The 14,388-nt window shown below is 40.7% G+C and overlaps 1 protein-coding gene across 1 annotated transcript in view; it reads left to right on the top strand.

Annotated features, from left to right (window-relative positions):
* Window positions 1-4,420, top strand: part of snai1a (snail family zinc finger 1a) — an 8,105-nt gene extending 3,685 nt beyond the window's left edge. Inside the window, exons 3-4 of the mRNA XM_017036997.2 lie at window positions 1-193; window positions 1,946-4,420. Coding sequence (XP_016892486.1) covers window positions 1-193; window positions 1,946-2,130 — 378 coding nt within the window. The 3' untranslated portion in view covers window positions 2,131-4,420. The remainder of the gene's footprint in view (window positions 194-1,945) is intronic.
* Window positions 4,421-14,388: the final 9,968 nt, after the last annotated feature.

Genomic DNA, 14,388 nt, shown 5'->3' with positions numbered 1-14,388 from the left:
TCAGCGTCATCATCATCGTCAGTATCGTCAACCAGGCCAGCCTTCCTCTGCAAACACTGCCCTAAAGAGTACACCAGCTTGGGGGCTCTGAAGATGCACATCCGCTCACACACACTGCCCTGTGTGTGCACCACATGTGGGAAGGCGTTCTCCAGGCCGTGGCTGCTGCGTGGCCACATCCGAACACACACAGGTGAGATTTCAACATCATTTCCACAGCTTAAAATCAAAACTAATTTTGTTATAATTCTAAAAATATGGAGGGTGCATTGCTCTAATAAGGCAATGTTGTCAAAGCTAGCCACCCTGGAACGAATCGCACCAAAGACTTCTGCTCTGCTTCCTACTAAGTCCAAAACTATAACTAGTGTAAACATGAAAATATTATATTTTGTTGATTTGCTTACTGATCCATTGAACCTTTGGTCATTTTAAACCATCCTGGAATAAGAAGCTGATGACACCATTTCCATCTAAACATTGAATTATTTTATGTTATTATTTATTTTTTGAAGAATTAAAATGCATTCTAGTCAAGTCCCTGACTTAATGATACTCTGTTGTTATGACCACTGATAGAATTATCAGGTGAATGGGAAGGATTAGCAGAGTTGATCAAAACAACCAGGTTAAATGTTGATGCATGTAAGGAGCCATGTCTTAGTAATGTTGATCATTCAAGGTCCCTGAATCTCTTTATTCGTGACTTGGCCTTCAACATTTGACGTGTGAATGTGCGACCAGCGTGTCTGTTGTAATGGGCTCACACTTGATCAGAGGGCGTGATCGCTCAGAGGGAAGTTCTCTGTAAACTTTGCTCTCATTGATCACACGTGGGGCTTTTATTGTGTCACTAACAATAGCTCGTCAGCTAATTATCAGAGCTGCAAAGGCAAACAGCAGAGCTGGGGTGCATTAATGACAAAAGGAGCCGAGGGGTAGCATAAAGCAGCCACTTGTCAGCATGCTAATCTTATTTTGCTCTAATTCAATCAGACTGCGACACCACCAGTTCGTCATGTGCTGCTTCATTATCTCCTCAACAGAGTGTGTATTTGTCTGTGTGAAGTGTAAATGAATTGCTCCTGTGTGACTGTTGTCACGTGAAGACTCATCAGAAAGGGTTTTTTATCAAAAAAGTTCTGGTGGAGTCCGGTCCAGTGAAAGGCCACACAGGCATTTTCACTTGGCCAATTTTGCAGCAATGAATTATGTCATTTGTGTGGTTCTTAGTCATTTATATAATAACAGTCCTGAGGGGTTTGAAAGAAGTCAAATCGAGAAACTTAGATTACTCAAAACACTGTTTAATGGACACCAAACTCACGGTGGCCAACTTCTGAAGTCCAAGACTACGCTAAAACTGAAGCTAATCCTCTTGGTGTCCTGGCCCTCCTGTAGGGCAGACAAATATCTCTGGCTCACTCCAATGAATGCTGTTCTGGAAATATTTTGGAAAGATGGTTAATTATTCATCAACATTAATTCCTTGATGATAGGTTTTCAGGATCCACAAATTTTAAATTTGGAGATCTAGGAAGGTGTTGAGACCACAGAGATAAGATAACTAGAGGTTCTGAACCTTCAGAAGTCTGGTGTGGTTAAATGAGGTCAAACATCTTTAAGACATTTAAACACGCCATGTTGCCGCCTTTTGGCTTTTTTTAACTGGGCCGAATATTGTGGGAAGGATTGTTGTGTTCCCCTGAGTTTAGTTAGTTAAATGTAAAGAAAGGTGCACTTCTACTACCACGTACCAGAAACTTTCAGGACTTCATTAGTCATGTGAAGATTATACTTTGGTGCAAACTAGAAAGCTAGAAATGAATCGACTGGCCTTTTACATTAGGATTGAAGGGAAAAGTAAAATCTTAATGCAACTTGGAAGAACTTTAAAAATGTTTTGTAATTGTAAATTAATTTTTCTTTACTCTTCTCTGTCTAGGTGAGCGTCCCTTTTCCTGCCCTCACTGCAACCGGGCCTTCGCTGACCGCTCCAACCTGCGGGCTCACCTGCAGACTCATGCTGAGGTGAAAAAGTATCAGTGTGGCATCTGCTCTCGCACCTTCAGCCGCATGTCTTTGCTGCAAAAGCACAGCTCCTCAGGATGCTGCTCTCCCACAGTCTGAGACAGAGACACAGGGACCTGTTTGGGGTCCTTAGCGGTGGAGTAGAAGAGGTCTTTACTGGACCAGCTGTTTGATGACCTATACGACCTAAACGGCTGCAAAGAGCATGAAATGGCCTGCTTCAGGAGATCAGGCGAGGACTGCGGAGGTGACTTTACAAGACTCTTACTTTTCCTCTTCCATTTTCCAAAAACCTAGCTGTTGAGCAGTTACTTTGTCTTCCTTCAGTGGTACTGCCCCACAGTGCCAATCCTTTGGTTTGAAATTGTATGGGTCAGCTATAGTTATTAGTTTGCCTTCACCAACATATGGACGCTTTTACCCAAAGCTCTAACGGATCATTGGACAACCCCTTTAGGAGCTCTCTGCTCTGGCTTGGATTCTGCCTGTGCCAAAGACCAAACATACTGAACACATCAGGGTAAGATGTGCTTTATCCTGTCTCTGTGCCGGTGTCAGGCCATTTAGTGTTTAGACCCAGACACAGCTGTTGAGAGGTAAGGGAGCGGCTGGACTAAATCTCTCAGTATGCCTCAAACACACACACACACCAAAGCAAACACAAACACAACTGTCCCCAGTACTGTCTCATACATAGATGAGGTGCTAACAGGTGTTAAAGCCATGACCTTCACCAGTTCATAGCAGGTGACTTCCACTGCCCTTGGTTTGCTTAAGGAAACAGAAAAATGAGGAACCATGTCATTAAAAAGGCATGTTAGGAGTTTGTGGCCCGTCGGTATCTTCAAGACTGTTTTGAAAACATGCCTAACACCCACGATCAGATACGTTTCAGATATAGGACTGTACCTTCGCCACGTCTGTCTGTGTGTGTGTTTTTACGCCAAAGAAGCTTTATTTTTGTTGTCCCACACTATCGTAGGACGCAAAGCACATGCACTCAAGGTTACTACAGTGTTATTGCCATTCAAAGCCATATTTTATCATTGAAATGAGAATGTGCCTTCAAATTGTAGTCACTCAGAGAAATAGTCAGTGTCTAGATTTGTACTATTTTACTTTTCTTTGGATTGGAATGCATTCAGGAAACGACAACAATCAAGACTAGTCGTCCGGGTGTGTTCACATCGAATGTAATGCTAATGTGTTGCGTAACTGAACCCATTGAAAGTCTACGGTTTTAAATGAATGCAATAGCTATTCAATGAAGGTAAATCACTGCCTAATAAACCGAGTACAAAAGTAAATGCTAATGTGGACAATCAGTGACTCAGCCTTTGTCTTCAGCCATAGTCGATTGTCCTCTATTGTAAATATATATGGACTTCAAGGAGTTACAAAATTGAGCCTCAGACATGATGAACAGAAATTGTACAAACTTGATCCCGTGGTGCCTGACACACTGGCAGCAATGTCGCAATCCATTTGTTTTGTTTTTTGTGTGAAGTCCCTTCAGTAATTCCAGTGTCTCAGAGCCACACAGTCATCGTACTAATGTGTCTATATCCTTTGTGTTTGATCACAAATATGGAAGAAAAAAAAACGTCTTCCTCATTAATAGTTCTTCCTTTGTTTACGAGTGTGGAATGTGTCAAGCCTATATCCACCCGCTGCAGGATTCAGTATTACTTTATGTTCAACATGAGTCTCACGAGTCTGAAAGGAAGTTACAAATATTTGTGTTAATTAAAAAAAACAGGATTACTGTGTCGCTGTTCCCAAGAACTTTCTGCTTTCTCTCAGTTTTTCAGAGTCCGTTAACTCTGGCAAAAGTAAAACAGTGCAGTGACTACAACCTCTTTAGAATTACTCATCTGCAACACAAACAATAACTTTATTCAACGTATTAAATTCCATGGTGTCATGTCCAGTGCATTGGGAAAACTAGGTCATGATCACATCAGGTCTGGACATCGTCATGGAAGGGCCTGGACCATGTCCCTGCTGTCTTCAGCTTTAGATGTTTTTGAAACCAAAAATGTGCCTTCTTACCTCACCTATTTGTGGCTTCTTTTTTTAAAAAAAGAATAAGTTATTGCAGTATTATTAGAAGTTAGAACCAAACAGTTTGAAGATAAAACTGGGACCAATTACTTTCAAGTTTTTCGCCATGAAGATGTGGTTCTCTTGTATGTGATCATAATCCTATAGAATGACAATACGAAGATGAATTCTTATCTTTTATGAATATTTTACGGCAGTGTTTTTATAGTGCAATGTGCTGACGATGTGTTATTTCCGATTTGTACCATTTTGCTTGTGTGTTAACTTTTATTTCTTGTATATTGTACCTGATGGGTTTTACATTCAATAAAGTAATTTATGTTTATTAAGAGGTTTCTTTGTTATTGACAATGTGTCAGGTTTGATCAGGGGATTGTGGAATCTGATCAGGTTTTATGTGGCCTCTGTGCTCACCACTTTCAGCAACCACTGTTTGAATAAGGAGTTTAGAATCTGTTTAATCCAGAGCTTTCGGTTGATTTATAATGCACAACATATACTGTATATATCAAGACTAATTCTGGAATCAAAAACACCTGGTATTTTAACACCTTCAAATATGGCTACAGTTGAAATGACTGTTTGAATTTGCATTAGCTATAAAACCCGGTGTGATCATTAACTGGGACAATTGTCTTTGACAACCTGTGGAGAGACTGAACTGTAGATGTGCAGGTGAACACACCGAGTGATGGACGGGAACAAACCAGAGCACCTGTTTCCAGTTTCCACCTGCCGTCCACCGTACTTGTCACTGTCACTGTGCAAACACCGCAAGAAGTGTGAACTGGAGCTGGTGTTTGCACGTACGGACAAAAGACCAGACGAGTGTGACAGCACGTGTTGCCGGAAAAAAAAATCCCCATATTGAACACTGATTCATTTGTGCTCTCTGTAGAGTTGAGTCTAATGCTAACAGACTTTCACAACTTTAAAAATCCCCCTCAGAGATTTTTGGAAAATGTGGTTAAACTATTCAAGTATTATTTTAAATAATTACTTAGAAAATGGTTCATGTTATGATTAGAGGTTCAACAATTCCATTTTAGTGATGTGGTGAAACAATAGCTTTATGTAGCCAACCAATACACAGCAAATGTGTCGCGTCAAAATGCATCAAAATCTTTTAAGAACTGTTGATCTGAAGTCCATCACAGGGCCACGTAGAGAGACAAACAACCGTTCACACTCAAAGTCATTCTAATGGGCAATTCACAGTAAACATTTAACCCAATCCTGCTCGTCTTACGACGGTGGGAGGACGAGGGAGTAGCTACAGATGCGTGGGTTCTCGTTTCTCTCTCTCTCTCGCTCTTCAGAGAGAGTATAAGATTCGCCTCTTCCTCTGTCGAGACAGTGAGTCAGAGTCTGTCATGACTGGAGCGTTAGGTTCCCATGGCTCCTCTTCTCTCACTGAGGTAAGCTGTTCCATGCCACACTTCCCCATTTTCTTCTGAGTCAGGGAAATATGCTCAGAAACCACTAACAGCCACATCCACTGCTCGAGCATAAAGAACTTACTCAACTGCCCAGAATGGCCAGTGGTGTTCACTGTGCCTGGAGTTCACTCCTGGACAACTTTTTCAACCCCTTCTAACGCTAAACCATATTCAAGCTAACTTCTTTTCTGTCATTTCTGGAGCTTTTTAAAAAAATATTTGACAAATTGTCATAAAGCCACTACTGTGGCCACCACAAAAAGCCTGAAATAAATAATTGTTGATATTTCTTATAATTGCTACTTTGCCTAACTTTCAGTAGGTAATAGTTTCATCTCTTTGTAATGAGCTAACCCTGAGCTAACTCTGCGAATGTACACACAGGCTATTTACATTTTTGGTGCAGAAAAAGCACCGTTATTTGACTAGTGTCGACCAGTAATGTTTTCAATCACCTCACTGATACTTGTTATAACTCTGGGAGGCTAATTCATCATTGTCTTACTTTGCAATTTTTGCTAATACCTAAGCTAGGTTTAGCTGTTTTGGTTCTTCTTCTGCTTGCTTTTAGCTACTCCTGGACTAACTCACATTCCAGCTTTTTTTCTTGTGTTTTCTAACTGACCATTTGTATTAATAATAATAACAATCTGTAAGTAGTTTCCAACAATTATGACAAAAAGTTCTGAAGAACTCTTTCTGTCTCTCAGCAAACGCTAATGAAAACACACTATCTGATGTACTTCCAATAAGAGAGTCCCTGCTGCGGTTTCTCTTTGCTTTAATATATAATTTTCTTGACTTTTACCCAGGATGCTCTTGTGGTGGATTAAGGGGCTATAAAATGTCAGCTGTTGGAGGTTAGCTAAGGACTGTTTTCATGATGTCAGTCAGTGTGTCCACTGGTGAAGGTGACTATTGAATCTCTGCTCCTCCCATTCTTCTTCTGCTTTATCTACTTCTTCTTTTGGCCAAACATTGGTAACATATAATGGCAGGCGGAAATTATTGATCTCATATTCAGTTATTCAGCCATTTTGAATTTGGCTGCAGTTTTCTGTCAAACACCTTCAACCTGATGACGTTAGCTTAATGTGAACTGTTAGCTTCTATGTAGCCCAGGTAAAAAGGACTGGTGTCAGAAAACTTGTTAGAATGCCTGGAGTCCAACTGTAGGAACTACATTATATGTGGTGTTAGATAAAGAAAACGGTCCTGCTGAGTTAGAGTTTATTAATAACAAATGACGAGCGTAACACTGACAGCTGTGTCAGGATCTGAGTCAGCTCTGAAGTTAGAGCGACCTGTGAGGTGAAGACAGAGAGGAAGGAAGATGGAACACAACTGCACCACCTCCTCAGCTGGTTATAAGACAATAGATAGACTGAGAGACCTTTATGAATGAATAGGTTAAGGAATGAAAACATGTGCAGTGGTGGGATTACTACACGTCTAAGCCTAATTTTGGAAAAACAAATCTACGTGCCAAAGCAGGTAGGTATGGGGGAAGATAGTGTAGAGATCAGGGGGCTCTCCGGGCGTGGTCGAAAGCTGAAAAAAATAAATGAACACGAAAGTTGTGCCAGTTCGACTACAGTTTTATTATAGGCAGATGGACGGGATGTACAGGAGGAGGCTTCATGTACAAAACAAAAAGCATTTTAGGAACATCGGACCGTTTCACATCTCCGTCAAGTCAGACAACCACAACGCTGGGGCAGAAGTAACGTACCCTCCGACAGGAAGTGGTCATTACAATAGGCAAACACAAAACCACTAAGTTGGGCACTAAAATCATGAAGTTTTTCATTGGACAAGGTGTCCTCTTCCCTGAGTGGACAGGTCATTTACAACTAATATATACTTTTAAACTGGTCTGTGGTTTTTTCTTCATATTCATCCATGAACAATGTTTTGATTTTTAATCACCGTTTTATGAGTATGTAAAAACATGGTGAAGGATTCTTGTACACGTGGGGTGTGGACGCCATACATACAGGCCCCTGTGAAACAATGACATTACACATGTATCCTGTTCACACACACACACACATACACACACACACACAGGCTGATGTACCTTGTTTCTGCCTTCCAGAAAAGAAACAACAAGTCAACAAGCTCTCCTTCCTGTTCTTGGAGGAGAGTGTTAGGCCTGCATCTGAAATCTGAGACTGTCTTCCTGCTGTGTGCTTTACAGTGCCAGAGCTCTCACTGTAATTTACCAAAAGTGGCTGCTATTTATGCTATAAAGCATGTGTTTAACATTCCTGAACCCCACTGTGTTTGTGTATTCCTCACTCGCTCTCTCGCTCACTCGCTCTCTCCCACTCTCACTATCTGCCTACCCCTACGGCAGTATTTCTATTTTTGTGTGTGTGTGTTTGTGTGTGTGCATGTGTGAACCGTCACTTCATAGATCTCAGCAGCCCTTTTTTTTTCTCCCCCTTTTTCACAGAGGTATCGTCTCTCCCCCTCTGAGACAAGGCCAACAGGAAGTGAGAGTTTATATTGCCCCACTTTGTCCAAAAAAAGCAGGCCTGGGTTGAGGAGCTGCACACATCCAATGCTGTTTCTGTGGTCGCACTTTACCACTTCCATCACCGTGTCGTCCCCACCCCCACCCTTTCACCCCCACCGTTCGTCAGCTGTCCCGACCATGGCTTCTCATTTAGCCGGAGCTCTGGGGTGGAGCTGGGTGGCCAGGAACTGAAGAGCAGTTTGGTCTCAAGGCCCAGGAGACAGGAAGGAGCTGTCAGCATCTCATAAACAGGACTCATCCCACACTTATGAAACACAAGACGTAGACAGAATTCTCGCAGGACAATCTTAAGACTCCAAGGTCCAGCCATATTATTCCTATAATCCCACTATCCAGGACAAATGTAAGAAATTAGACAAAGAAAAGACCCTGAAATACTTGTAATTCCTCTTGAAATGATCACAACAACCATTCAACACTCACTCACACCCTTCTTTTTCTTTCGACTTTGTCCATTTTTTTCAGGGGTTGCCACAAGGAATATACAGTATATATATATATATAACATTATTATTTATAATATATTTGTATATTTTATATATCTGTAACAGTGCTCAAAATGTTGTCTGCCTGTGACAAAAAACAGTTTATTTTAAAATAAAAAAAAGATTAGTTAGCAAGTTAGTATGAGTCTAGAAATAATCAAATATTATGCCATTTTCATGTAACAAAGCTCGAGGCTAATGGAGAGATAAGATATTTTATAGTTAATTATATGGCAGATCAGACATTTATCCAGTGTTGTGATAATGCTGTACGTTCTTAGGCAAAATAACATATAAAACACCATTTATCCAGCTGCACCTTGCTAACCTAGCTTATTTTTGGTACACCAGTTACACTGAGGCACACACTCCAGTCCACTCCAGCACACAGGATTTATTGACGGATGTCAGCACACAAGAATGTCTGGTGAACTGTGATGGAAGACTAACTGCATTTCTTGGCTTGTTGGGTGGGAATTTTTTTAAACTTCCTAGTGGCAGCTTTAAAAAGACTGGTTGTGTGCAAATTGTGAAGCTATGGTGGTTTTTTAATCCTTTGGTAACACCTCAGTATACAACATGTTACCGTGAGCTCGGACAGTGATGAATGCTACAACAATCCTGGTACAGGCTGGTTACAATTATTTACAAAACTTCAATATAAAATGTCATTAACATTAAAATGACATGGCATATAAAGCATTTATAAAAGTATTTATATTTACCAGTGGCCTCCCAGCATTGTAGCCTCATCAAATGTGATCAGGTATTTAAAATGAGTTGATCAGAGTAAACATTTTACCAAACTTGAATTGAAACCATTTAAAATTATTTTAAAAAATTTCGCAACAGGTTTGGATTTTCCCCTAAACTGAAAGAACATTCCAGAAGAACTTCTCTACAGTCCGCATGGAGGCAAAAAAGCAGGTTGTGACACGGTGAGACAAAATCTCTGTCCCAGAACTCTAGAAAAAACTGTCAGATGGAAACACCATTCAGAAAAGTTTTCAGAATTATAATAAGTCTGAGTTTTAATTATCTTGAGAAATGTATTTCAACAAAAATATTTTTTCAGTCGGTCTTAGAACTTTACGACTTGCCTTTGAATCTTATAATACTCTGAATTTCCCTCCATCTGAAGACACAAAATGAAAGTACAAGGCTAACAAGTGGTACATCAAGATGAGTTGATGAGGCCATGCTATGAATTAGCATTTAGCAGAACTTAACATGGCACTTAACATGCTATCAATTAACCTGCTAATAAGGGAAACTTCCAGAATGTTACTTGGAAGAAATACCCCTGTTCTTCAGCTGAAATAAACTTAAAGTAAACAAATGTGTTTTTTGAAAATAGGGCTTCGGTCAAAACTATATCTTTACTTAAAGATCACTTTGAACATACCAACATTTAAACGTAGCCAAATCCCCAGACAGACTTTTACACTTGCGACACAGTCAGTCACCATTACATCAACGTTGTGCAGTCACTTGATCAAAAGTGTGACCTGCATCCCTGTGTTATTTATTAGGGCAGTCCTCGTGCTCTACAGGAATAGAAAGTAAATGAGGTTTTCGACAGCAGTGAAGCCGTCGACTTCTCCTCAGCTGCATTCCTCGAAGACCGCTCCGCTCTCCATTTACTCCCTAAGTCATGATTAGAACCTGTGAGAGTGTGTCTCCTCGAGGCCGAGCACCTCTTTACTCAGTTTCTGTGTCAACTACAATGTCTTGGCTTTACGTTGGTAGGTGTTGTTATTCCATAAAGACGCTTTTCTGCTCTTATTTGTCCTCAACACAGTTTGTTCACAGTACTGATGTAATCACGAGAATCCGGAGCTAATTATTCTCAGCAGAGCAGTGAACTGGCCAGAGGCTCTGTGTGTGTGTTAAAGAAGTAGGAAAAACAAAGGGGAAAACACCAGCAACACCTCAAGGATGCATGATGATGGATTCGATCAGGCTGTGCAGTTGCCCCAAGACTGGATGAGAAGTGGTTGGGTGGGTGGAGGAGGGGGGTGGGGGTGCATATTAAAGAGTAATGAATCACACACTCAGTCACAGGATCGCTGACTATGAATGTGTTCTCTGTTGGTTTTCCTGAAGCCTGGAGTTTACTAACTGATGACGCAGGCTGGACTTGATCAGAGACATGTGTTGCTGAGGACCTGATGCCAATGAGAAGCACAGTGAAGGAGAGGTAGAAGAATGGATGGCGCCTGAGTCCCCCCCCACACACACACACACACACACCCCCTCATACCCCCCACCCCCCGGTTGTCCTAACTGGCAATAACATAAATTATTACAGCAGTCACAGGATACAAAAACAAAAAAACAAAAAACAAAAAAACTTAAAACAGGGAAAAGAAAGTCGTTCACAAGGAGTATCCTGACCCAGATTTCTGAACTATCAGTACTCCCAAATTCTTGAGTGGCACCTTGGCAAGACCAGGAACATTCTGCATATACAGCATGAGAGTAAAGAGTGTGTGCGTACCTGTGTATGTGAGCAGGAAAACGTTATGCCCATGTTTAAATAACAAAAACACACATTCATTTAAAGGAATACTTTAGTAGTTGGAGGTCAAGTGGTTAAGTTACTCTTCTGCCATAGTCTAGATCAGTGTTTCCCAAACTTTTTTTCTGGGGACCCGTATTTTAAAAGCCACAAACCTTTGTGACCCAAGTCAATAGACATTATACGTAAACTCCCGGGAAACATGATGCGAGACGACCCAGAAGAAATCTCTTGCGACCCACCTGAGGGTCGTGACCCAGTCTTTGAGAAACAATGATCCTTAGCTCCTTAGTTTCAGTTACCCACTTCAGGGCCTTCATTTCTAACACAAATGGTGAACCATTTGGTTAACTCTACTAGCAGATAAGGCTACTATTGGCTAGAGTCGGTCATAGAACCAGGGAGAATCAGAGGGTCGGGCTGAAGGCTCCATGTTTGTAAATGGCATTGTAATGGCATATGGATTTCTCATACGAATCCTTGCCTTGCATCAAGGCGTGTGGCTTAAATCATATGAGGTGTTTCTAACAGTGCAGAAGATTTCACCTGTTTGCCTCAGTGGAATGCACTCAGGCATATTTTCCCAGACAGGGTGCACAGGAACGTTGAGCTGCTGCCTCAGGCTCCAATAGGAGTGTTATGAAAGAGGTAACGCAGATTTGTGTGCACCTGTCCGGACATGTCACTGTGTTAACTGTGTGTAAACAGCATCATACAAGGTGCGCTGGGAAGTAGACTTGTTTCTCACCAGTTCATCAGTTTTTTTTTTATTGTTTTGGTTGGTTAACATTTGAAACGCCTGTGTGTGCAACAGGTACATCAGCCTCCTGCATCATGTCACATCATGTCCATGAGTGACTGAATCTCAGTTACAGGAAGATGAATGCTAAATGAGCCATAACACACTCATCAATTCCCAGGAACAGCATCAAATAGAAATGTTTACATTAAACACATTTAAAAAGACTTTAGAATTTTAACTTTTGTAAAATAGCAGGTTGTTAAAAAAAAGTCATTATTGGCTTTTATGGTCTTAAGAAGAAAGTAGTTAAGCAAGAGCATAATGTCTCAAGATATCCTTCCAAACCAAGTTTCCTGTAAGGCTGACATACTGTATAAAATATAATTTAATTATCAATCAATCAAAAACGTTTTAGGGTTTGATTTCTGATTGTGTGATGGACGTAAAATCTTTATCCAGGCACGATCCGATACTGTCAGGAGCGAACATCGGAAAAACAACGTCCGAGCCGATACTTAAGCCTAAATGTTCCTCTCGACTTTGCTAAACAGTAAACAGGGACACTGTCACCTCAGCAGCAACAGCCCAAAGAACGACGTGAAAAGAATCCATAAAACACATAAATCACAACAGGACAGTCAAAGCATATAAAGAAACAAGGTCAACGTGATCAGGGCCCTGGAGGCAGGAAGAACATGTTTTATATAAACACAGTTTTTACACAGAGCCACGAGGTTAAAGTAAGTATATAAGACTTAAGAAGTGAAAATGTTTACCTAAAAAAAACATATGCCTGATGGTCATTTTTGTTAGACTAAATATTGATATAAAAAAAGATTTAATATATAGAGGTTAATGATGAGGTTAAAGTATTATAACAGATCTAAAAAGTCAAATTATTAAACCTTGCCTTAATTGTGTAATCAGTTTACAACTTAATTGCAGACCAAGCCCAATGTAGTAAAACAAAAGTTTGTTTATTATTTATTTATTATTATATTGAGGAACCTCCCAAAATATTTCTTCTATAAACTTTTGAGTCTTACTTTTTTGTAAATGAAAAATTGTTTGTTATTTAATTTTTGTGATCTGCTCTAAGATTCTAGTGCATCGTTTAAAAAAAAAAAAACGTCTCTTTGTTCGTTGCCTTTTTTTTATTGCATTTTCATGATATGTTCTAGCTTTCCCGGAACTGGAGTCTTGTAGTTGCTTCACAGACACTGCACACTGGTCTTCAGTGTGGGAGGCCGTGCAGCAGCTGCTTGTGATAGAAAACACCCGGCTTTCCCACCTCCATCCACCCCACAGGCTGACACTGTCACTGCGTGACGCACCAGGAGCTGCTGATGCCCCAAATGGCTGAGAGGCTGCAGACCTGCAGGAAAACACTCCATTCATCTGCAGTCCAACAGTTAAACAACTCCGACCAAACAGAGAAACACTTGATTATTGTGTTGGCTCCCAACAATACACACACAATCACGCGCGGCGTGTGTGTGAGCAAGCACACGCACGCACGCGCACACATACACACACACTCAGGGCTGCACATGTTGAAGCCATTATCCTGTTGCTTGTTAAGTCATTACTCTGTAGCTTGTTATTTTCTCAAGCTAGAGAAAGCCATCTCTTAACAAAGGAGTGCTGAGAGATCTGCCACCCGACGGAGCCTTAGGATATGGGTAGTTACCCTGAAATATGAAGAACGCGGTGAGTTCTAAAATCTTTGGGTTACAAAAAAAAAAAAAAAAAAGAAAATGAAATCCATAGAAGCCTGTTTCTCTGAGGCTCCCACACTTGTAGCTGCCATGTGTGTGTAAGATGTCCACGGGGAAGAAGGGAGTATTTCAGAGAGTACTGATGACAATGCAGAAAAGAGCCTGTCCACCAATAGGACCTGGAACAACTGCACAGTGCGAGGGCTTTGACATATTCATGGTGGATCTCGAACATCTGGTTTCTATTTCCCCACTCTCCCAAGACAGTGTGTGCTGGCAGCAAGGCCTTTCAATGAAATTGTCTATCCTACTTCCTGTCCTAGCAGCTTAGCATAAGTGTGTACAGCACCGAGTTAACCTAGGATTCCAATCAGTGGTGGCAGGCCCTAAAAATGGACCAGTACATTTTAAGAGATGATGTAACTGTAATAAACCTAGTACGTCAATCTGAATGTTGAAAAGTTGGGGATGTGTTGACTGGGTGAAACTGGGTCACCGGCCCTTCCAGGTCAGTCCACCTACGTCCGACAGCTTTTTTTGGCCACTTGGCCTCTATTTATATCAATTTTGCTCCCTTTAGAGCAAACAAAGATAATATTTAAAATTATTAATCAGCTGTAGACCACAAAGGCAACAATATATTGCATGGCCATAAAAGAGAATAATTTAGTAGATGAATAAAACTTTAGAATTAAGAGATCTTAGTCCTTGATAATCATTTAGTAGACAAATAAAAATTTAGAATTAAGAGATCTTAGTCCTTGAAAAAAAATACAAAGTCATTTTTTCCATTGAAGCATTGCAATGACTTCTTTGATGTCGCACTGTTGTCACACGCTCAGGTAT

Source organism: Cynoglossus semilaevis, chromosome 11 (assembly GCF_000523025.1).
Source record: "Cynoglossus semilaevis isolate Cse_v1.0 chromosome 11, Cse_v1.0, whole genome shotgun sequence".
Lineage (NCBI taxonomy): Eukaryota > Metazoa > Chordata > Actinopteri > Pleuronectiformes > Cynoglossidae > Cynoglossus > Cynoglossus semilaevis.
Note: the sequence above shows the minus strand (reverse complement) of the source record. Positions and strands in the feature narration are given on the sequence as shown.